The sequence below is a fragment of the Pseudorca crassidens genome, chromosome 10 (assembly GCF_039906515.1).
Source record: "Pseudorca crassidens isolate mPseCra1 chromosome 10, mPseCra1.hap1, whole genome shotgun sequence".
NCBI lineage: Eukaryota > Metazoa > Chordata > Mammalia > Artiodactyla > Delphinidae > Pseudorca > Pseudorca crassidens.
In genome coordinates this window covers 100759619-100784830 of record NC_090305.1, presented here as the reverse complement: position 1 = coordinate 100784830, position 25212 = coordinate 100759619, and the positions used below count along the sequence as shown (strand labels likewise).

Genomic DNA, 25212 nt, shown 5'->3' with positions numbered 1-25212 from the left:
GCCGGGGCTCCACGATGATGGGGAGAGAGGGGAGCCAGGCTACACGCACCCGTCGTCGCCGCCTTACGTTCGCTTCAGGGAAGGTAAGGCCCACGGCTCTGCACAGCTTCAGTGAGGCTGGGGTCCCCTGGGCCCACGGCCCCCGGGAGGCTGCGTTCGCATCTGTCCCTGTGCAGATGGCTGGTGAGCACAGCTAGCAGCGCCCACCCGCACCCGCTTCTGTCGCCGGGGCTGGCTGCGCCGGGGAGCGTGGTGCGGCGTTATTTTTAGAAGTGACGCCATCTGTTCAAGGTGCCGGGCGGATTCTGTTTGTCTCCGCAGTGGCCGGGACAGCCATGCCAAGTCAGGGGAAGAGCTGCAGAGCTGGCCTGCTGGGTGAGGGGGCCAAGGAGATTCTGCAGGCCCGTGAGGCGTGGGATTCTGGGGTCGGAGGTCTGGGGCTGCCAGAGGGGAGGCTCCGGGGCCAGGCACGGTCATCGCAGGGCGTCCTGTGCTCCCAGCGCCCCGCCTAGTCCCTGGGCCTGAGCCTGGACCTGCCTCCTGACAGATTCTGGCCTGACCTTATCCCTGTTCTCCAGCTTTGGGTTGGGGGGGAGAACAGTACGATGACCAGACCACAAGGATCCCCTGTGGGATGTAACACTGGGTGTGGCAGAAGACACGGGTCTGATCAGTGTGGTCCAGGAGGGCCAGGACATCTCCCCACTAGACCCAAGATGCTTCTGTGTGTCACACTGTCTTAGCCACCACCATCTTCTGCCTTCTGAGTCATGCTGGCAGGGACTTAGGCAGGGTTTCTGATGGCAGATTGCCTGGGTTCGAATCCAACCGTGATGTGACCCTGGGCAACTTCCTTAACCTGGCAAAGCCTCCACTTGCTCGTCTGTGAAATGGGATGCTGGAGCAGCTGCTTCCCAAGGTTCAGGTGCAGATTTGCCAACTTGCTTTCTGTAATGCACGCTGCCTGGGTGCATTCAGCACCCGCTCACCCAGCCACTCGGCTGACCAGTTTTCACTTTCCAGAGGCAGGCTGCGTCCCCAGATCTGTTGTCCCCAGTGTCCTTCCGTAGTCAGATTGCTTTCTCAGTGATGCAACCAGCATTGGTGGAGGCTGGTCTTGTGCTGGGGGCTGGAGAGGCCCTGTTCTCAGAGAGTTCACAGTCTAGTCGGGGAGGCAAGCTGGTAGAACCCACCCCAAGACCGAGGGTGGAGGGTGCAAAGTTGAGGAATGAGCCACATGTGATAAGCTGGCAGTGGGAAGGGGGTTGAAATGTGTGGCAGAGGGATTAGAGAGGACTTCGCAGATTGGCGCTGGGGCTGGGCCTTAGAGAGGAAGGCTTGCATTAGTGGCAAAGTGGGTGTAGACCATGCCGGGTGGGGGGAACAGTATATACAGAGGGTCGGAGGCCGGAACATGTGTTAGTTGTTCAGCAAATACAAGGAGCTGACTTACACCAGAGCCCAGAGAAGTTGGCTCTGAGCCAATCAGGCAGGATCCTGGATGCAGTGGTCGGGAATATGTTTCTGTTTAATAGGCACCAAGGAGCCAGGGGTGGTTTTTAATCCAGAGGGTGGCATGTTCAAATCCAAGAGGCTTTTAGCGCCGGACAGGTCCCAGCTCTACTCCTGGCTCTGCCACTTGTGAGCTTTGTGGCCTTGGCATGATGTTATTTCACCTCTTTGAGTCTCAGTTTCCTCGTCTGTTAAATAGGCATAAGAATGCCGACCTCATGGGGTTATTGTGGAATAAGATGTTTTCAGAGCCTAACAGAGCTCCTGACACATGGAAGCCACTGAGTAAATGAGAGTCCCTGTCAGCATCACTCTGGGGACAGTGAAGGTGGAGGGGGCGGGTTGTGAGGAACCGGTTGAAAGGTTGTGGATAAGGAACCTGAACTAGGTCAGGAGCCCAGGGCGGCAAGGAAGACAATGAAGCTTGAGCTCTTACCCCAGTGGTCCCTGGGTCTGGGTACCTGACTGAGTGTAAGGAGGGAACGGAGTCGAGGGCTACCCTGATAGTCCCATTCTGGGAATCTGAGCGGACGCTTTACATGCCGTAATTGGCACAGAGGTCACAGAAGGATGAGGACATGTGGAAGAGTCTGAGAGCCTGGAGAACCTTCAGAGGGGACATTTGAGAGTCCTGGAAAGTTTGGTTCTGGAGCTTAGGAGAAAGGGCAGGGTGGAAAGGGCAGTTTGGGAATCACTCATGTTAGGATGCAGGTTGATGTCAGGTGGGTGACATTGCCAGGGAGAGGTGAGGCATTAAGAGGGTCAAGGGCAGGACTGTGGGAAAAGACTGCAGTTCACCCAAAACAGGGAAGCCATAGGAGAGTGGGAAGAAGGGATGGGGGTCATCAGGTGTGGGCAAGGGTGTAAAGACAGAAGGGCCCTGGAGCGGTTGGTGGGAGTCATTCCCAGAAGACACCTAGGGCCTGGCCTAGCCGGAAGTGGCATTTGGAAAAGCAGGGACAGGGAGCTGGAAAAGATTTTGAGCCGTAGGCTGGGCTACAAGAGCAGGACAGGATTCTAGAATGCAGAACCAGGGGAATGTTGGCTACAAGAGGAAGAAGGCCGAAAGAGGGGCTGGAATGGGAACCCCAACGCAGTGGTTCTATTTGTTTAACACTCCCAGCCACACCACCAGAGATTGACCCATCTCTGCAGGCTTGGGCATGGGAATCTGTGTTTCAACCAGCCCCCAAGTGATGCCAACACAGGTGGCCCTTGGGGAACCACACTTTGAGTGGCCCTGCTCTGGGGTCCCCGAGCTCCACTCAGAGAAGCTTTTATCAAGAGAGGAAGGAGAGGAAACCTTGACCATGGGAGGCAGTTCCTGCTCTGGGCTCCTCCTCTGGCTTCCAGACCTTCTGATTCACCCCCTTCAGGTCTGAAGCCAAGTCAGTGTCCCGACAGACATCACTAGCTTTCCACCAAGGAGACTCTGAGGGAGAGAACCTGGGCTGGGGCAGGAAAGGCAGTGAGTGCACAGTCACCAAACCAGGGATAGTTCCGCTTGAGCCTGGAAGACTCACTGCAGTAGTGAGAAGTAGAATCTGAAAAACACCCCCGAACACATACAAACACCAACCCCTGCCAGTGCCTGCACCAGTCTGACTCCCCTTCTCCTTGGAATCTAGGAGTCCTGCTTTTCTGCCTTTTCCCCTTTTCTATATAGTTCTATTTCCTGGCCTCTGTGTTCTCAGGCCACATAGAATGACTTTCCCCAAGCCTTAGCTTCCAGCTTCTCTGATTTGGACCCCAAAGGACTTACCCAGCTATTCGAAAGTAATCTCCCAACTTAAACTCATCCCTTGGCATCTCTTTGGGTGAATTTTCCTTCCCCATTCCATGGAGGAAAGAATTTAATAAATTCAGACAGAATGAGATGCCACCACTGAACTATGGTCCCAGCAGGAACCAGAGGGAAGGGACCAAGCACAACACAAAAGAATGAATCATTAGTGGTGGGATTTCTGGCATTGGTGACAGGTGGCACTGATGGGCCAAGGTGAGTCTTCTGTGCATGCATGTAAGTGGCCCCAAGTGACCTTTTGCCTGGTGTCATTTTCTGGGCTCAGGCCCGCTCACTAGGACACCTCATTGCCTGACAACCTGGCTTTGAGCGACAGCACAAATACCTGGGGTCAGCTACCCATGCCTGCTCACATAACTCAAGGAAAATGCCCTGCGCCCTCCCTACTGCACCCAGTTCCTCAGGCTTCCCAACCCTGCGCTCCGTTGGTCAGCACTGCTATCCTGGGTAGCTCTAAGGGCACTCTAACCCTTTGCCCTATGTCAGCACCACAGAACATGGACAGCTCCTTGGCACGTGGTCCCTAAAACCAACTCAGATCCCGAATCAGCACTGTGGCCTTGGGGACAGCTCCCAGTGGAGACCGTTCCCCACTGCGTGTTTCTTTGTCCTCCCCAGGGGGGCTGTCAGTCAGCACCACAAGCACGTGGGCAGCGCTCACTCCCGGCCTCTGCTAGTCAGCCTGCAGCAGAGAGAGGGGGGCCTGTGGTTATCAGATTCCCTGACCTTAGCTACCCAATCCCTCCCAGCACCCACCTCCATCCATCCATCAACACTTCATCCCCAGAGACGGCTCCCTGGGCCCCAACCCTCCATGGTCAGAGGTGAAGCCTGAAGACTCCCCAAGGAGCCAGCGACCTGCTGTTGTTTATGGGCAGAGCACTGACATGGCAGAACCCTGTGCTTCTTTATAGAAACCAGAAAAAAGGGTAGGAGCCTGGTCTGGTGGAAAGAGGGATGGGAGTGAGCCCTTAAGAGTGTCTGTGTGTATGTGTGTGAGACCCGCCTCTGCCGCCCTCACCCCTCCAACCAAAGACCTATGCCAAGCACTGCACTCTCTTTTTCTGTTTCTCCTGTGGAAAACGAGAGTGTGGCAATACCCATGGCCTAGGGTTGTTGTGAAGGATTAAATGAGATAACAAATGTGGAGCGTATAGAATGGTACTTGGCACATAGCAGGTATGATCCAAGCAATGCTGTTATCATTTTTTGTCCTTTCTTCAGGCCTCTGCTTGTAATCCACGGAGACAAAGCTGGAGGCAGGAGAGAAGGAGGCAGATGAAGACAGGAAGGGACAGTGTCACCCTAGCCAGTTAGGATCTGGAGGCTGGGGGCAGCCAGGGAAGTCATTGCATCTGTAGGGAAAGTTGGGCAGGGCAAGAAATGAGGCTGGGGAGGTGGCTGAGACATTTGACTGAAACCAGAGGACACTTTCCAGGACAGCTGGTCCATCTTAGGCAGAGTCACCATCGCCAGCCTTCTCACTGCATGTCCCCTCTCTTGCAGGCCAAAGTGAAGTCTCCCCCAACACTTTTCTGCCTCAGCTAAGCTTTCTTGCCTTGATATGCTGATGACTTTACTGTTTTTGCTTCATCGGAAAACTCTCCTTTTTAAAGGGAAGATTTCTAAACAAGGAGCACATAAAGGGTACAAATCGTGGAAGGCAAGCACTGCCATGCAGAGGCTGAGGGGGGCGGGCAGTGGATGTCAGAGGCACCAGGTGAATTCTCGTCAGCCTGTGACTCCCAGGTTCTAGGGCATTTCTCCTTCCTTAGGCCTCCAGCCAAGCAGGAGTTGGCTTGCAACTAGAATGGTGCTCTGCTGGGGATGGCAGGACAGCAAGGAGGCTTGGGGAAGTGTGTGTGCCCTTAGAAGCCAGTATCCGGTGACGGGAGAATCCTTGAGGATGGCGCTAAAATGGCCCCTTAGGACTGAGTATCTGTCCAGTCCCCCTCTCACTTTATAGGACAGGAAACTGAGGCACAGGGAAGAAGGCATTGGTCCGAGGCCATACCGTGAGTTGGTGAAAGGCATTGGGACACAGAGGAAACACAGAGGCTTTGGACTCAAGCAGGCATATTTAAACTATGCCGGGTCCCATCTGTACGGCATTGGCCATCTGTAACCCTCTGAGCCCCAGCTTTCTTGCCTGTAAACAGGGACAGTGATACTACACAGCCCATGGAAGCGTGTGCTAAGCAATCTCTATTAATAGTAGTGGTCAAGCCAAGATTGGGGCTCAGCAGATCTGGTTCCCAGGCGAGTGCCATTTAGATTACATCCTCCCAAACTCTGACGCAAAAGTTGTGCAAGAATCATTCAACTTGGTCTGCAGAGCCTGACCATGGGGTTTCGGGGGACTCTGTGTGGCAAAGTGAGCATAACTTCAACAGCTAGAAGGAGGGTCTGTGCACCTCCCTTGCTCTCTTCAGAGTCCCAGTGCTTGGGGCAGGGCCTGAGATGCAGCTTTTTATTGGAGAGGTGGATGGATGGATAGATAGATGGATGGATGGATGGATGGATGGATGGATGGATGGATGGATGGATGGACGGACAGGTGGATGGACAAATGGATGGATGGATGGATGGGTGAGTGGATGAGTGGGTATGTAAGACACCTAGAGGACCAGAAATGTGGGGGGTTTCCTACCATGCAACACTGGACACTCCTTTGGAGAACAGGGGAAGTAGAGAGAGTTGACCCTGCTGGGCAGCTAAGGACTGGGGACCTACCCTCCCTTGAGCCAGGCAGGAGAGTGAGAAGCTATGTGAGACACCCTGAGTGCCTAGCAGCCCACGCCCTGGCCCTGCTTCCGCCATCTGTGCCTTTGAGGCTGGTGCGTGGCTGCTTCTGTAGAATATATATATATATGTATATATATATATATATATAAAATTTTTTTTTTTTAGATTTTCCTTTTCTGGTTAACAGGATAGGAGTTTTCTAAAAATAGCACTAAACTCGCCTCTGAGGTATTCATTTTCAATTCCCTTCCTCTTTCCCCGTTCTGTCTCCTTGACTGTGAGGATTCAAAGCCGAGACTGTCATTGTCAGCTTTGATGCATACACACACATACACACACACAGATCGTGGGGCTTGCACACTCAGAAGCGGGCATGGGGACACACATCTCTGGCTCACTCACACTCACAGGTACACACTCATCCTGACGTACTCCGGTAGACCTGCACAGCACACCTTGTCCTCCAGGGTCACCCAGAGTCAGTACACATCTGCTGACACACCACAGGTACCCTCTGACACACACATACACGGAACATTCCCTCCCCCAGAGAGGGGCGGCTAAGACAATGGCTACAACGCTTTGACTCTCCCAGTGAGGCTGAGGGAAGAAGAGCAGTTGTCCCTCTGCCCCCAGCTGCCTGGCTGAGGTCACCCGTTTCCCCGGTCAGCACCGAGGAGGGTCCCCTCAGCTGGGGCGGGGCAGGGTGGGGACCACAGAAAGGCCAGAATTTGCATCCAGGAGAGGAAAGAAAATGTCCTGCCAGTGGGGATTAGTCAGTCAGGACCAGAGCAGAGGAGAGGCTAGCCCTGTAAGCTGTGCGTACAAGCTGGGACCCTCCCCAGCCTTCCAAGCAGTGCTGGGAGCTTTGTGGGGATGGCATGGTTGGCCTGAGCCCCATGTTCAGGACAGTAGCGTGGGGGGCAGTCTGAGAGCAGACTTGTGGGGGTGAGCTGAGAGCAGAGGGAAGGAGCGAGTTAAGTCACCATCAGAAGTACAGTCCCTGTTGAACTAGTCTTACGCTGTGCCAGGAACTGCTCTGAGCTCTAGCTCAGGTAGGCCTCGCAAAGCCCTGTGCGGGAGGGAGGCGTGCGGGTAAGAGGGGATGGAGGCCCAGGGAGGGGCTAAGACCTTGCCCCCCCAACTCCACCCCCATCACAAAACTACCAAATGGCAGCATCAGGCCTCGTCATCAGAGATCTCCAGACGGGGCCTGTGTCCCCACATCTGTCACTGGTGCCAGGGGCGATTCAAAGTAAAGGGTAACTTTATAAATACATATGAAGATGGCATTTAAATTCCGCAGGTCAGAAAACAGGAGGATTCGGCATCCGAAAGTTATTTTTAGCACGTAATTCATTTGCGATGTGTCGTCCTTCAATTAGGATTTGAAAAGCTGATGGTTTAGGTTTTGAGGTGTTTTTTTTAAAACCTTCCTTCGAGAGATAGATTTCTTCTTTGTTAAATTAACTCCAAAAAAAAAAATCCATTGCTCCTTCCTCTGCCGGAGTCTCTCTTGGCAAAGACTTTTTATTAAGGTGCCCCAACCTATTCTTGAGTCACTGAAATGTAACAATACAGAGTCATTTAAATGCTAATAAGAGGAAACCGAAATGCATAAACCCAATATTGTCAGAACATTCATTCTGGATTCTGAAGGAGCTGGCGCATCAGAGCCTGAAGGGGCCCCAGAGAACACTAGTCCAGTCTCTTCAGTTTCCACATGGGAAACTGAGGCCCAGGGAGGAAAGGGGCTTGGTCAAGGTCACACAGCAGGAGCTTGGAAAACAGGGAGGGGCTTTTCAGTGGGCTGTGACCCCAGTTGGCTGTGTGCCCCCTAGTTGCGTTGCTCAACCTCTCTGGGCCCAGGACTGGCTGCCCAGACTTCTGCCCTGCCCAGGCACACGTCTTAGCTCGGGTTGCTATAACAGAATACCATAGGCTGTGTGGCTTAAACAACAGAAATTTATTTTTCATAGTGCTGGAGGTTGGGAAGTCCAAGATCAAGGTACCAGCAGATTCAGTTCCTGGTGAGAACCCACTTCCTGGATTACAGATGGCCACCTTCTCACTGTCCTCACATGACCAAGAAAGATCATCTCTGTCATGTCTCTTTTTTATAAGAAGACTAATCCCATTTGTGGGGGTTCTACCCTCATGACCTAATTACCTCCCAAAGGCGCCACCTCCAAATATCATCACACTGGGGATTAGGGCTTCAACATATGAATTTGGGGCAGGGGGACACATTCAGTCCATAGTAGCCAGTGTGCCCATCAATTAGGACAGGGGTGACTGTCAGTGTGGTATTAAGAACTGGCTACAAATGAACCTCATCTCAGCCTTGAGGGAGGTGCAGTTGCTAATAACAGGGTACGTAGGTAGGAGGGAGGTTGGAGGAGGTGCAGAAGCCAGCACTGTAGAGTATCTGCTCCAGGCCAGGAGCCACACAGAGACCCACACATAAGGGCCTCAATGGGTACTTACAGCAGCCTGTAAGACAGATGGGTCAACCTCACTGGGCAGATGAGGCCCAGAAAGGTTAGGTGACTTCTCCAAAGTCACACAGCCCATTTTCCTGAAGGGGAAAAAGCTCCCTACTCCTGTTAAAAGGAAAAATCTTCTCTGATACCCTGGGCCAGGTCACATCTTCCTGCTCTGGACATGCACAGCACCTGGGACTCCCTGTCATGGCAAACCCATCATATTATGGAGGTCACTCATCTAATTGTCTCTCTTCCCCCTTGTCAGCACAAAGTAGGTGCACACAACACAATTAATGAGTGGTTGGTTGGATGAATGGATGGATGGACATATGGGTAGACGGATGGATAGTTGGTTGAAGATCATTGTTCATCTTAACACAATAGTCATTAAAATCACCAGTAGCCCATTAACTCATCTCTGCTGTTGTCATCACAGATATAATTACTGCTAACGGGTCTCATAGCTCGTGCTGTCAGAGATGTAATTATCAGTGCCTGTAGGACACGCCACAGGTAGCAGGAAGACAGATAGAAGACAGCACCTCGGCGTTAGAGTCCCTTGTGGTTTTTGCAAAGCACTTTCATTCACATATAGCGCTTCATTTAAGCATTGTAAGAACCCTCTGAGGGCGATGCACCAGGGAAGGCAGCAGAGCATCCTGATGAATAACAGTGTCTCTGGATCCAGACTGCCTGAATTCAAATCCCAGCTCTTCCACTCGCCAGCTCTGTGACCTTGGGCAAGTGACCTCACCTCTCTTGGCCTCGGTTTCCTCATATGTTCTAGGGAATAACAAGACTACCTGTCTCATAAAGTGGTTGTATGGATTGCTAATAATCACAATAATTAGTGCTTACCATGCGCTTGACTCAATTCTTAGTATTTTGCATGAAATAATTCACTTAAGCCTCATAATACCTATGAAGTAGATACTATTACTGCCCCTCCCTTTGTTTAAGATAATGAAACTAAAGTGAATTGGCCTCCCAGTCTGTTGAGAGGTGGCAGAACTCGAACCCAGAGGCTGTGTCTTCTGGAGCCCGTCCAGTTAACCTCCACGGCATCTCTGCACCCAGGCCTGCTTGGTCCCTGCCTCACCTGCTCCTCTCGGGGATATACCGTTGGGGTCAAAACTCACGGGTTATGGTGGTGGTGCATGCCCGGATGGCCAGGGGCCCCGAGTATTCCTGCAGGACTGCGGGTGGGAATCCCAAGCACACACGTTCTTTGGCGTCTCGTGTCTCTGCTTAAGGCATCAGGCCCATTTTAAGTTCTACTCGGTAAGATACCAGTTGGTCCCAGTGTGAAAATAAGGCTTCCTGTTGCATCCTTGAGTGCAAGTGCCCTCCTGTGAGGTATGACAGGCTTCTCCTGTGACTCCAGCACCCCCTGATCCAGGCTGGGAAGCTCTGTACCCCGGGTGGAAGCTCACTGGATTTGAACACGGTGGTTCACAATTAGTTCCCAGTAAACTGGGAAGTAGCTGGGGCACAGGGGAGAATGACTTATTTTACAGATGAAGAAACTGAGCCTCGGAAAAGTGAAGGGACTTGCCCAGGATCCCACAGCCGGGGTTCAGGAGATCTCGGATTTGAACCCGGATTGCTGTGATTTAGGAGCCTGTGTTGTTCTTTAGAGAGAGGGGAGGGAGCGCCCCCTAGTGGGAGGGGAAAGAGCAACGGGCTGGCAGTCAGGAGATCCCAGCCCAGCTCTGGGCTCCGTCCACTCCTGCTCTGTGTGTCTCTGGACAAGTTCCTTTCCCTCTCTGAGCTTCAGGTTCCTCACTGGGAAAATGAGATTAACCCTAAATTACCTCCAGGTCTAAAACTCTGTGCAAGAGGAAAGGATTGTGAAGGAAAGAGATGGGGCAGGGGAGGGGCACACGAGGGAGGAGTTGGGGCTGGGGTGGGGCTCAGTCCCACCTTCCTGCCCCCACCTCTTCCCCCTCACTGTTCTGGGCCTAGGACGGCCAGCTTTCCGCGGCTGCTGGGCGGGGCCAGTCCCTGTGCCAGACCCAGCTGAGCTCAGCAGAGGCCCTTTGTCACCCAACGCTTGCCGGGGCCTTGGCCACCGGTGTTGGGTATCTGGGTGGATTGGGTTCTCTCCTGGCAGCTCCACAGATGCCACACTCCGGCAAGGGTGGCCAGGCGGGCAGGGAGTAGCCGGGGCTCCCTCCTCCTCCTGGGCTCCCTAAGGGACGTGGCAGCCGCGGTCCGTGGTTCCGGACTCTGGGGCCCCAAGGTGAGGGTTCTGTTGACCCCGGCTCGTTCTGAGGGCCACAGTGACATCCTGGTGAATATGCATGAGACGGACCCTCTGGCGAGGCTGAGGCCCTCGATCAGTGTAGCTGTGGGCTGTGGGTGCAGGCAGGTTGCTTTCTCCCATCCCCACGCCTGTGAGACTCAGTGGGGAGAGCAGTGCGTTTCGACAGATATAGGAGGTGTGGACAGAGGAAGCATCCGTGCTGGGGCATCTGGGAGCTGTTACTTGGGGGCAGGGGGTTAGGCCCCTGATTGTGTGGGCATGGCATGTGTGTACACAGGGTTGTGAGCTCTGGTATTTCTGAGGGGAGGAGGTGGGGATGTTAAGATGACGCCTGTAAATGTGACTACGTGTGACAGTGTGCCTGGTGGGGAGGGGGTGTCCGCCACCGTGTGTGTGAAGGGGGCCCTGTGTTGGTGTGTGTGTATGGCAGTGGGTGGGCCCTAAAAATAGTAGGCAGGTGGGGTGTTGCACCCCAAGCGGCATGTCACAGAGTGTGTGTACACCAGGGTTCGTATCACGAAGTCAGTGTGTCCATAGTGGACAATTAGGGGGTTAGCATGTGTTATAAGGGTACATCAGGCTATGCCGGGGGTGTGGTATAGCATGGAGGGCCTAGTGGGTGTCAGTACGTTTGGATTTGCAGTGGGTGCCGGTGCACGATGGGGTGTTGTACGAACATCCACGTCCAGGTATGTGTATGTGTGGTGGGTGTTACTTGGGGTGGGGGGCGTGTGTGTAGCACCTGCAAGCCGGCCCTCCTGGGTACCTGCCCCATGAGGCCTCCAGTGTCTGACCCCTGTCCCCTCTCTGCTTGCCCCTGCAGGAGCCATCACCCCGACCATGTAGATGCCAGCTCCAGGGAGCAGCATGGGCCCCGCTGAATGGAGACTCCTGGGTCTACAGCCCTGAGCCCCTCCGGCCCCTGGACCTTGCCCCACGCCCGGGGACGCCCCTCAGAGCCCACCGCCACTGTCGCCAGCCCACCTCGGCTGCCCCCTGGAGTCAGCTGCCAGGAGCCACAGCCGTCCAGTGAGGGTGTGCTGAGGACAGCCACACGGAGCCGTCGCCTGGCAGCCTCCTGTCCAGCACTGACCCTCGGACCCACCCCGAGCGGGGACTGCGGCAGACATGGGTGACATGACCAACAGTGACTTTTACTCCAAAAACCAAAGAAATGAGTCGAGCCATGGGGGCGAGTTTGGGTGCACGATGGAGGAGCTGCGCTCCCTCATGGAGCTGCGGGGCACCGAGGCCGTGGTCAAGATCAAGGAGACCTACGGGGACACTGACACCATCTGCCGGCGCCTCAAAACCTCACCTGTCGAAGGTAGGTGCACAAGGCTTAAACACGGGGTTTGAATTCGGGGGTCAGTCAGACCCTGGGCTCCCTTACCCAGGCCCCAGGAACCCCCTCATCTGGGCTTGAGCATGGAACCAATGAGCCAATTCCAGCTCCCCAGCCCCTGCTGCTGGGCTGCGTCATGTCCGACTCATCCAAATCCAGACTCTGATTGGGGATCCCTCGGTCTCTGGGGCAGCCGTGGAGCTGCTGGGAAGACAGGACAGGCAGGAAGATGGGCTGTCATGGGAAAGGTGACAGATGCCCATGTGTGTCTTGCCCTGGAGCTGGGCGTGGGGCTTTCTTACAACTGCCAAAATGAGCAGGCCTGCGATCTCCAGACAGGGAAGGTTTCAGCTTTCTGGAGGGGACAAAGCCATGTCATCTGCCACAAGGCGGAGAGGAAGGGCACCAGCCCAGCTTGCGCACCAGAGCTCAGAGTTTGGGTTCCATCCCCGCAGTTACCTTCCCCTCACAAGGAAGAAGAAAAGTTCCCTAAATAAACCCCAAAAGCACAGGTGTGAGGTACTCTGCCCTGGCACTCCCAGTCCTGCAGCTTGGTGCAAAGGAGCTGCAGAGCCTCACTTTCTTCCTCTGGAAAATGGCCGATACCTACCTCACAGGGCCTAGTGGAAGCCCGAGCATACAGTAGGTGCTCAGTAGGTACAGTGGCAGCCGTTATTATTCTAAAGAGAGTGGATGACAGTCCCTCCACCAGGTATAGACCACACCCTGGGAGGCAGGCAGCGTTTGAAGTCTCATCCCCACCGACAGACAAGAAATCTGAGGCTGCCTGTGGACCTAGCTGCTCAGCCAGGGCCAGACAGTCCGTTGCTGTGCCGGCACCCACTGTGCCCTGCGGCGCCAGGGGTCAGTGTCCCTCTTTGTCTGGGGCCCTCCTCTCTTGGGTCAGGAGGAAAAGCTAAGACTGGTCCTTCTTCCCAGATTCGCTGCTGTCTCTGATGTTTCGCCCACCTTGCTGAGTCTGGGCAGAAGTTTAGGAACGCCTTTTGCTTTTTTGATATTGTTTGGTTTTGTTTTGGCGGGGAGGGTGGAAATAGGGGAAGCGTCATTTCTTCCCTGCGCGATTCTAGCTCAGGGCTTGAGAACAGCCACGTGTGGCCCTGAGATGGGAGTGGGCTCAGCCTGGGGGGCTCCTGGGCCCCGGCCTCATGTAAACATCAATCTGTGGCAGAATGGCCCATGCTCACCTCCACCATCAGTTTGGCACACCTGACCTGCTAGGAGGCAGGGTTGTCCCAATGGTCTTTGCCTTTTGAATGGGACCAGGAGATTCTCTTGAGTCAGGAATTATTAAGTGTCTCTGGACCCCAGACTCTGTGGTGAACCTGATGGAATCTATGGCCCCTCCCCGCAGAAGAATAGTCAACTGTGTGCAACAGTGTGGTCCACGCTACCAGCATGTTCGCAGAGCCCCTCAAAGCTAGGCCCTGGACCCCAGGTTAAGAAATCCACCCTCCCCTCCCACCTGACAGGCTCGGGGACCTGGGAAATCGAGTGGCTCATGGCCACGCTCCAGCTGGGGACAGCAGGTGTGCACCTGAGGGCAGGAATCCTGTCCTGCTCCTCTCTGAACATCCAGCACCCAGCCTGGTGCCTGGCACAGAGGAGGGTGGGTAACTGACCCATAAAACCCTGAGATGTGGCCACTGAGTCCCCAGCCCAGAGAGAAGCTCTCAGATGGCTGAGCAGCCAGAACAGCAGATAATCCAGACCAAGTGCAGCAAGGACCCCAGGGATCGAGGAGAAACGAGATGGGTGGGCAGTGGAGGTTAGGGAAGGCTACCTGGAGGAGGAGGTGTTTGAACTTGGCTATGGAGGGAAGAGAAGGGAAAGCATGTGATGTGGCACAGAGCCACCTTTCTTAGATAGAATTCCCCAGACTGCTGATGTGCTGCAAGAAGTTACATGAAAAGAAAAATAAAGGAGACTTTGTTTTCTCATCTGTAAAATGGAAACGATAATGACAGCTCTGACTGTTGCTCTGCTGCCTGTCAGCTGTGTGCCTTTGAGGCTTTTGTCTGACCTCTCTGGGCCTTGGTTTTCTAATATTTCATGAGCATCAAGTGAGATCTCTCATGGGAAACGTCCCTGAGAAGGAAGAAAGCCCACAGTAGGATTAACCAGAGCCCCTGCTGCCTTGATCCCCTGAAGGATTTCCCAGGGTGCAGATGGAGCTGAAAGAGGTTTGGGGAAGGACAGAGGAGCGTAATGCTACTCTTGGACTTGGACTTGGACAACTTGGGTTCAAATCCCAGCTGTGTCACTTAACAGCTGTGTGATTCTGGGCAAGTTATTCAGCCTCTCTGTGCCTTAGTTTCCTCATCTGAAAAATGAGATAATAATAGTGACTACCTCATAGGGTTGTGGTGAGGCTAAAGTGAAGTAGCTTAGTACCCCGCCTACCAGGCACATGGACAGCACTGTGGGTTAGAATTCAGCCCCAGAGACTAAACACCTCCATTTCCCCATCAGTAACATGGGTTTTGAACATTGAGATCAGGCCAAGTTCCCGGCATAGAAGTCCTCAGTCAACATCAGCTTTTGTTGTTTCCAGTATGATTATCACTACTCTGGAAGAAGCAGTCACGTTCTCCGGAAACGGTGAAATCTGACGCTTCTGGGACACTGGCCAGTGTCCGAGCTGATGCTACACGTTTTACTAGGCTGTTCTGCATCCTTATCACGCACATTCCTGGCGGCAGGTGGTGTTACCCATTTCACAGATGGGAAGCATGAGGGCTCAAGGTCACCACCATGGCTCACATCAGCTCAGACTTTGAACACAGCTGTGTCAGACACCACAGCCAGGTGTGCCCTCCGCCCCCAGCCACACGCATGTACCTAGGAACAGTCCTGCGAAGGTGCCTTCTGTCTGCCAAGGGTCTGAGGAGGGTGGAGCCGCCAGGGCACTTTTCAGTTTCCCTCTCATGCTCAGCATTTGTTCTGCCCTGTTTAGCCCTCTTCTGACTCAGAGAAATGCTTGGCCTCCAGCCCCAGTCCCCAACTTCAAAGCCCTGTGGTCTGGAGCTGTCCCAGCTCCAGCCTGTCCCAGGGTCCCAGGTTGGCCATTCCCGACACCCCCTGCCCTAGTCTGCTGACGTCAGCAGGGAGCAGCCTCTGAGTCACACTCCCGGAAACTGCTCCAGGCCCCGCATAAATTAGCCTTCCTGTTCACATCCAGCTAATTTTAGGCAAAAAGATCTCTGCAAGTGATAGAGGGGATCTGAAGCCATAGAAATCAACTCCCACCCGGGGCACCACCTGCTGCCCGCACGGGCCATGAACTCAATGCCCGTGGTCTGGCAGTGTTGGGTATTTCACTGGGCCATTGAGTGCCATTGCTTTCCTCTCCCACTGCTGGTTCTCTTCCATCCTGGTAATGCCCCTCCCTTCGTGCCCTCCACTGCTCCCTTCTTTTCATACCTGTCCAGCCTAGGACAGTAGAGCCCCTGAGACCCAGGTTTGAATCCTGACTGGCTTACTCTTCAAGGGACACTGGGAGAGTTCAGTGACTCCTCTCTGAGCCTCAGTTGTCTTATCTGTAAAATGGGCATAACACTACCTACCTCACAGGATGATGTGAGAAATAAATCAGGTCATCCACATGAAGGGCTTAGCACTGTGTGGCAGTCCCTAGACACTTACAAAACGATGTTCGTTATCATTGTTATTAATATACCCAAGTATCTCTTTTTTTTAAAAAAAATCATGATCTGGCCCCATCCCTGTACAAAAATTAGGCAATTAAATAAGATGGTGCCCAATAAAGGGTCAGTGTGCTATCAGAGGAGGCTTCCCAGAGGAGGCGACGTCGCATTGTCTGGAAAGATGGGTAGTGGGTGCTGGGGTGGCCTGTGAGCCCTGAGGCAGGAGCTGATTGTCATTCTCCACTGTATCTCAGCACCTGCTGCGATGCCTGGGGCTCAGAAAGCATCCGCAGAATGAAGGAAGGGAGGGAGAAGGAAGAGGTGGGGTGCTTAGCGTCCCTCTCTGTGTAGTATGGAAGGCTGCAGTGTGGGGACAGGACACAGGACACCCTGCGTCACCCAGAGAACACTTAGCTTCGGTTCCCGGGAGCCCGGAGTGGCGGTGCCCTGAGCCACTCACTCGGCATGCATGGCTCTCCTCCTTCACTCCTGACCCTGCACCACCAGCTGTCAGCAGGGGCAGCTCAAGAGGCCCTGCTGGGCGCTCCCTGCATTGCATATTTCATGGTGGGGGAGAAAGGGGACAAAGAAGGCAGGGCAGCCGCAGGGTAGGGTGGGAACCGGATACATCGGAGTGTTGTGAAATGGAACCTCCAGTTAATTTTGTATGAATCCTATGGCCTGCCCAAGTCGGGGAGAGAGAGGGGCTGAGGGAGGACAGGAGAGCAGATCGTGGGAGATGGTACCCCATGTGGCATGCACACGATGATGAACAAGACACCCCTCAGACCTGGCAGGGCCCACATTGCACAGAGCCACCACTGCGCAGGCACGGGGCCCGGGGGGGGAGGGGCACGAAGGCAGCAAAGGGGGTCTCCTGTTTGTCGTTGTGACGCTCTGTTTCTCCGTGTGCTCCGTCTCCCCAGGTATCTCTGGAGCCCTGAGAGGTCAACAGGGAAAGTGAGGCAGACACAGCTGTAGCAGTGTCCCAGGCAGGGTGGAGCTGGGGGCCGCTCAGACACAGGGTCCATGCAGGGAATTCATACCTGGCCAGAGATGAGGGAGGACGCCTTCCCCCACTAGCCCCTCCCCACCGCTGTCTTCCTGTGAAGTAGCCCAGGACGCTGTCAGGGGCGAGGCCTGGAGGACCAAAGCCCCTCCAGGTATTTAAGAGGCTGAGGTAACCAACCACCTTCTCAAATACATGCAGGGATGGAGGAGGGCCAGGCGTGAAGCCTGGGGAGGCTTCCCAGCCTTGCCTCTGTCACTAAGTAGGTTCATGACCTCAGGCAAGATATTTAGACTGATAGCTTCAGCTTTCTCATCTGTAAAATGGGAATTGTGCTACTTCGCTCTCTGCCGTTTGGAGATAGTGAGTTGAAAGTGCTTTGAAGGTTTTCTACCAAACAATCACCACCATTTCTATCTATTAGGATTCTATTTGATAGAAACCCATCTCAAACTGGCTTATGCAACAAGGGGGTTTTCTGGCTTGTGCACCTGAGACGTCCAGGGACTGTTCTGGCCTCAGGCATGGCTGGATCCAGGGCCGCCAGTGCTGAGAAGGGCTTTGTCCGTCCCTCTCCTGCTCTCTTCCACCTCCACCGTCCTCTGTATTGGCTTCATTCTCGGGCAGGCCTTCACCCTGTGAGGCCCCCAGCAGCCAAAGGCACCTCTTTCTCAGGGTTTCCCCCTACTGGGTCACCTGGAGCCACCCTTGAACTAATCCCTGTGGCCAGAGGATGGAATAGGCTTATAGGCCAGACCAGGTCATATGCTCACCCCAGAGGGGTGTGGTCCTACTGTGTGCGGGGGAGGTATGGAGGAAGAGCAGGCATGCTGCATGCCCTTGAGGATGGGGAGAAAGGAGAGAAGTGTGGAGGCAGGATTCAGGAGCACCAAGCCTGGAGTGATCATAATGACACTGTTAATAATTACACCAGGGAAGCAGGCAGGGTGGACAGGGGTCTACGACTAGTGTCTCAGCAGTGAAGGGGCCAACTCTGTGTCATGGTCAAGTCCTGGCTCCATTCTTATCCAGCTGTGGAACACTGGGCCAGTTACCTAACCTCTCTGTGCCTCAGTTTCCTCATCTGTGCCATGAGATTATAACAGTGCCTCTTTCACAGGGTCGCTGTGAGGATCACAGTAACACGTGTCAAGTGCTGAGTGCATGGCAGGTGCTGTCTCAGTGTCAGCTGGGGACTCTGGGTGACTTGAAGGGACAGGTTGGGTTTAAATTAGTGGAGAAGAAAGAGGCAGCTTATCAGGGCAGATAATGGGCTTAAGCAACACGTGTGAGTCTATGGGTTTCAAAACATGAGTGCCGTATTTGATTTGCAAGGCTTATATTCCCTCCCCAACCCCCAGCGCCACCGGGAAAAATAAATCCCTTAGAAGCACAGCTTTCTGTGAAAGTCGGATGAATCACGTGTAGACGCTTTCCAGAATGCCACCTGCACATCTTCCTGAATCATCAATAAAATAAACCCACGTGCTGATTGATACGTGCTCTCCATCTTCCCAGGCTGAGGCAGCGGAGTCTCTGCTGGGCAAACGGTTCTGCAGGCCTGGGGAGAATGCAGAACAGTTAGAGAAAGGGCCCGACCTGCCACTGACGGGGCTCCTGGGGGCTTCCAGCAGGGCTAGAGGGACCGCACCTTCCTTGAGCGATGCCGCTTGGCTTGGTCAGTGCTTCGTCGTCAGGCATCCAGAGCGGGCGTGGAGGATATGGGCTGGGGGGAGCGTTTCAGGTAGGCCTCTCACTAGGTGGACCCACCATCCACAAAGCCTGCTTCCCAAAGCCACCTACTGGCTGTAACAGACTGTGAGCACTGACCTGAGTTCCAGCTCTACCCTCGGGGCCCTTGAGCACGTCACTCCATCCCTCTGAGCCTCTGTTTCCCCATCTGTAAATGGTATGATAAGAATACCCACCTGCCAGAACCAGTGGATACAGGTGTTCAAGATTGTCCCCGTTTTTCCCCCTGTTTCTGTCATACTGAGCGGAGATGTAAGCTGACACACATTCACGCATTGAACAAACGTGTGTTGTGCACCTGCCATGCACGGGCTTGGGCCACGTTGTTCCTCTGGATTCCGTATGCTCCTCAGGCGGTATCTGTGTGATGTGGCTGAACATGGGACAGGTGGGAGGCCGGGACGGGGCAGCCTTCCAGCACATTCCCTCTTGGTCCAGGGTCCAGGATGGTGGAGCCCCTTCCTGACCCCCTTCTGCTCCAGAGCTCCCTGAAGATTCCCTGGAAAGGGGGGCGGGGGGGTGGTACAGAGCTGGGTTGTAAATCTCCCTGCCCTGAAGACTCTTTCCAGTCTCGCTGTGATAGGTCTGCCAGCTGTGATCCCAGTTCCAGCTATGATTCCAGGTACAGCTGTGAAACACGGTTCAGCTGTGACCCCAGTTCCAGCTGTGATACCAGGTACAGCTGTGATACACGGTTCAGCTGTGACCCTAGTTCCAGCTGTGATACATACCAGGTACAGCTGTGATACACGGTTCAGCTGTGACACCAGAGACTCATTAGCACGTATTGAGGGCTCACAGAAGGCCAGCTCTTCTGCTGAGGCTTCACGGCATCATCTCATTCAATCCACACCCTGTGAAGCAGAAACTGTTTGTATCCCAGCTTTCCGATGAGGAAATCAGGGTCCAGGGCACCACCGCTAACAAGGGGCCCAGCCAGGACCAGTACCCAGACAGGCTGGCTGCCAAACGTGCCCTTAATCTACCGTCTCCTGTTGACACGAATAACTCTACAGCAAGGGGGAGTGAGCTTCCAGGCGAAGGAGGGAGCGGTCTCTGCCTGGCCGGAGACAGAGTCAGGAGAGGCTTCCTCTGAGCCAGGTCTCAAAGGAAGGGGAGCAGTTGAGCACACAGAGATGGGGAAGACAGCACGCTCTTAATGCGAGGGGCACCTGAGCAAAGGCCCTGGGGTTAGAGCCGGCACATGCATGGGGAGAGGTGAGGGATTCATTGTGCCTGGAGCCTAGGATGTATCTCAAAGGACAGAGGACTCCAGCCCATGGACTGTGGATTGATTTTTGTAGGCTGGGTTTTAGCTGGTATGTTCATGCAGTGTGTGCAGACTGTCAGCCTGGTGATTGTGTTTACGTTTGTCTATGCCGTGCTGTCCACGTGAGTGTGAAATGGGCCGTGAGCTCCATGAGGGCAAGGCGTGAGTACAGCTCCTCTTCAGGGGCCGAAGAACCAAAGAACTCGCTGAAGGCAGAGAGACTGAGGTCTGGGTGAGGTTGTTCTGATACGAGGTTCCCTGGGGGTCCATGGAGGTGCCCCAGGGGTCAGGGAGATGCTGAGTGGGGGGCTCTGGCCTTTCTGCCCCACCATGTAACAGAGCAGCTCCTTTTTTTTTTTAAATTTGTTTTGCATGGTAAAGCATCTGGTGAGATTTTTTTTTAAACAAAGAATTTTTTAAAAAGAAAAGAAAAAAAATGTGTAAACCTCTGGTACTAGAGAAAGATACTGAACTGTACTGTCTAAAAGCCTGGGTTGGAGCTCAGGTTCTATAAATTCTCAGTGCCTCAGTTTGTACATCTGTAAAATGGAGTGGGTGAAATCCAGCCCCCAGGGCCCATACTGGTCCGTGGATTAAATGAGAAAACACACTCAGAGAGCCTGGCCCACAGCGGGGCCTCAGGAGGTTCGTCTTGCCGCCACTCCACCCTCACCACGTTCTGGCCTCGTGCGTGGCCCACCCACCTGTGTCAGAGGACCCACAGGGCTGGAAAGCCTCGAGTGGGGACCGACCTGACTCTGGTCCCTATGGACTGAGACATCTCCAAGCCCCACCACCAATGAAGAGGGCAGGTCTAGGAGTCCCTGGGGCCCCTCCAGGTCCTCAGGAACCACCAACCCCCCCAAGAGCAGTACAGACATCAGACTGGCCAAAGGGTGACTACCTCAGAGCCAGCCCCCAGATCCCTCTTCCCTTGAAAGACTATAACTTCATATCTTTGGGGTGTAGCTGCGGCCCCGCCCCAGCCCTGGCCGGGGCAGTGCCCTCGGCCCCTTGCCCCAAGCCCCCGCCCAGCCTCCCTACCAGGCGGCTTCGGAGTCCTGCCCACACTGGCTTCCAAAGACCCGTGTGGGGTTCCCATGCAATAGGTCTGCCCTGGACACCAGTCTCTGGTTACTTCACCTCCCTGAGTCTCAGTTTCCTCATCTGTCAAGTGGGCTGAGGGGGGAGAGATGCTGTTTGGTAACCACAGGCTACACTGTCTCTGGCGTTAGGGCGACCTCAGTTGTCCACCCAGCCCAGGTCCCACAAAGCGCAAGAGAGCTGAGGCCGCCTGTCCCTCCAGGCCTGCCTGTCACACGAGAGGCCCCGACAGGGCAGGTGAGTTACTTATACAGGCCCTCCCGTCTCCCCACAGCGATTATCTTACTCCTCCTGGCACAATCCCGGCCCTGCTGTGGTTTCAGACACACAGTTATTTATAGTCAGTGGAAATTAGGGCCTCTGCAGATGGTTCCCTCGTACCCACCTGCCAGTGTCAGCCTCCACCCCAAAGGGAGGCCCCCTAGAAATTTCTATGGCCCCAGAAAATGATCCCAGGGACCATTTCTGAGCAGAGAAGACTCAGAGGCTCTTTCTGTAGGATAAGTTTGGAGAAGATGCCAGAGAGTTGAGAAGCAGAAGTGAGCCCTTCCCATGGGAGGATCTGGGAGGGCTGCATGGAGGAGGCCGTATTTGAGCAAGATGCTGAGGGATAGGCAGGGTTTGCAGTGGAGAAGGACACTCCACGTAGAGGGAAAAGTGTAGACAAAGGCACAGAGGCAAAGAAGGTTATGTAAAAGGAAGAGCCGATCATTCTGTTTGGTTACGGCTCGAAGGACGGAACCACAGTGGTAGTGATAATAATTAAGGAGTAACTGAGCATTGCAGATGCTCCAGACACTGTTCTAAGAGTCTTACGCACATCATCACCTCATTCGATCCTCCTGACAATCCTATGGAGTAGGCACTAGTAGTATCCCCATTTTTACAAATCAAGAACCTGAGGCACAGAGAAATTAAGTCACTTGCCCATGGTCACACAGCTAATGAGTGGAGGAATGCAAACCCAGGCCGGCAATGCCAGAGTCCATACTAGGACTCCAGATGTCAAGGCACAAAGTTTGGGCTTAAATTAAGAGGCAAGAGGGAGGCCTGGAAGGTTCTCGAGCAGAGCAACAGTGTGGCTGGGACAATTGGTCTGGCAACCGTGAGTATGGGTTGGATGGGGAGATACCCCAGGAAATAAAGCCAGTGAGGAGGGAAGGACAGACATCCAAAAGAGAGGGCTGGACCCAGCCGGGGCTGGTGCGCACCATACAGCAGGACATAGCCTGTGATAGACGGTCAAGGGCGAGAGTGTCATGCAGACTCGGTTTTCAAGACTGCAGCTGGCCGCTTGTGGTGGAGACGGGCCAGCAAGGAGAGGAGCAAGGCTGGGGTGAAATGAAAGGTCTCTGCTGGGCACTGTGCATCCTCAGGGCCCAGGGGATAGGAAGGCAGGCCCGGAGGCAGGACATCTAGGTGACAAAGACAGCTACAGAGAAGTCCTGTCTCTGCTAACAGGTCCCAAAGCTGCATGGGGGGAGGGCAGAGATCCGGGCCTGTGCTGTTCACTGCTGTATACTAGTGCCTGGAACAGTGCCCGGCAGAGAGTACAGTCAATAAACGTGCAGGAATGAATTCACCTGGGGTGCTCGTCAAGCACAGGTCCTTAGGGAACACCAGCTGCTAAGGGAGCAGGCAACCAGCAATGCAGGAGAAGTCAGAGAGGTAGAAGGAGAGTGTCACCTGCAGGTAGGGTGTGGTCAGGGTGTCTGACACTGGATAGGCAATCAGTTAGTAAGGGTTGCCAGGAGGGGTCCAAGGAGGATAAATGAAGGAGTAATAACCCCAGGGACAGGCTGCTGCATGAGATCTTGGGAAACCTCTGCTGGACAAAATACAGTAAGTCCCCTACATACGAACCTTCACGTTGCGAACTTTCAAAGATTTGAACGTGCCCCTGTGTGCCAGCTGTTGTACTGTACTACTGTAATTTTCCAAGGTACTGTACTGTAAGATTAAAAACGTTTTCTTTATTTTTTGTGTTTGTTTTTTATTATTTGTGTGAAGAGTGTTATAAACCTATCACAGTACAGTACTATATAGCCAGCTGTGTTAGTTGGGTACCTAGGCTAACTTTGTTGGACTTACAAACAAACTGGACTTACGAATGCACTCTCGGAATAGAACTTCTTCGTATGTAGGGGACTTACTGTAGCAGAATAGAATGTTCCCTAGGGCTGCCCCGACACACACCAGCTCAGTCAGGTCAAGGCAGATGGGACGATAGCCTGAGGGACTCGCAAACCCGTGGGACCACAGGTCTGGAGTGGCTCTCAGGGACCATCTCAGCCAGCAATCCCAGGGTGCACTGAGGGCCAGGAGGGAAGGGACCTGCCCGGGTGTACCGTGGGTGAGGTCCTGACCCAGGCCCGGGGCCCCTGAGTCGCCCTGCACATGGTGAAGGGGGAAGATGTCCCTCTTCCCTGCCCCCATCGTAGCCACCTCACCTCCCCGCAGAACCTCAGCTCTCATTCATCCCTGCCCTGCTGCTGTATACATTTCCAGGGGCCACCATAACGAAGGACCACAAACTGAGTGGCTTAAACAACAGAAACGTATTGTCTCACCATTCTGAAGGCTGGAAGTCTGAGATAGAGGTGTCAGCAGGGTTGGTTCCTTCTGAGGGCTGTGAGGGAAGGGTCTGTCCCAGGCTTCTCTTCTTACCTTGTAGGTGATCGTCCTCTCCCTGTGTCTTCACATCGTCTTCCCTCTGTGTGTGTCTGTCTCTGACTGCAAATTTCCTCTACGTAAGGACACCAGTCATACTGGAGCAGGGCTCACCCTCAAGACCTCATCTTAACTTAGCAACTACTCACCTCTGCAGTGACGCTATTTGGTCACATTCTGAGGTTCTGGGGCTTAGGACTTCAGCATATGGACTGGGGCAGGGGCGTAATCCACCCAGAACATTCTCACTTGAGACAATCACTTCTATACTTGGAGCCACGGTTTCTCTCCTGTCACGTGGGAATGTACAGGGGGACAGATGAGGACTGTGGTGAGGGCAGATGAGCTCCCTTGCATGTGAACACGTATGTCTCCGAGAGCCCGTCACACAGTGGGCATTAGGAAGCAGCGATACAGCCTAAGTGTTCAGCAGCAGGCGTCCTGGGTCTGATCCCAACTGTGCCACTTACTAACCAGCTGTGTTGTGCGAAGCAGATGACTTCACCTCTCAGAACCTGTCTACTCATCTGTGAAACAGTACTTGCTTGTGATCCGTTGTAAGGAACAAAGGAGCTGCTGTGAGCAAGAACACACAGCTCAGTGCAGGAAGCCTGCAGGGGAAACTGCCATTATTGCTATTACTGTTATCACTGTCGTCATCATTATTTACATATTATAGGTTCAAGACGCTGAGGCCCAGAGAGGGAAAGATCTTGCCCAAGCTCAACAGCCGTCTGGCACAAAACCAAATGAGAACAAACTCAAACCAAATGAGAATGCAAACGTTTAACATGCAGGTCTCCTGACCCGCAGTCCCAGCTTTTTTTAACCACATCCCTGTGTGATTTTTTTTTTTTTGCGGTACGCGGGCCTCTCACTGTTGTGGCCTCTCCCGTCGCGGAGCACAGGCTCCGGACGCGCAGGCTCAGCGGCCATGGCTCACAGGCCCAGCTGCTCCGCGGCATGTGGGATCTTCCCGGACCGGGGCACGAACCCGTGTCCCCCACGTCGGCAGGTGGACTCTCAACCACTTGCACCACCAGGGAAGCCCTGTGTGATATTTTTTAAAAGTAATTCCTGAATGCCTAACATTAGGAAAGCAATTAAGCCGCCTTCAGCTTCTCCATGTGCCTGATGGAACAGTGTGGGAAATTGTTGTTACAGAGAACAAAAAGCAATGTGGATGGGGCGCGTGATATAGTGCAATGTGAAAAAGCAGGGTGTAGCATGGTACATGGCAACAACTCCATAGAAACAGATGCGAGGAAAAAGGGCTGAAAATAAACATCCAGAAAGTGCCGGTGTTGTGGTTACGGGTGAGATTAGGGGTGATGGTTTTTCTCTCAGCTTCTCTTTCTGCACTGCTGGGGATGTTCTGAGGTGGGTCAGCTAAGGCATGTTGGTTGTAAGCAACAGAAGCCATCTGGGCAGCGTACCGCAGATCTGAGGGCAGAACGGGTCCCTCTGTGTCAGAGCAGAGGCTAGAAAACCGAGGGAAATAGGGACGTGCAGGGATGGGTGGCAGGACTGACAGAACAAATGCGTCCTTGGGGAATGTGGGTGGTGGGGGTGGAATCTGCTCCA

The 25212-nt window shown here is 53.9% G+C and overlaps 1 protein-coding gene across 14 annotated transcripts in view; it reads left to right on the top strand.

Annotated features, from left to right (window-relative positions):
• ATP2B2 (ATPase plasma membrane Ca2+ transporting 2) overlaps positions 1–25212 on the top strand; it is a 351715-nt gene that overhangs the window by 228872 nt on the left and 97631 nt on the right. For all 14 annotated transcript variants that reach the window (XM_067755445.1, XM_067755444.1, XM_067755447.1 and 11 more), the window contains one exon: positions 11637–12140. In XM_067755445.1, coding sequence (XP_067611546.1) covers positions 11942–12140 — 199 coding nt within the window. In that variant the 5' untranslated portion in view covers positions 11637–11941. The remainder of the gene's footprint in view (positions 1–11636; positions 12141–25212) is intronic.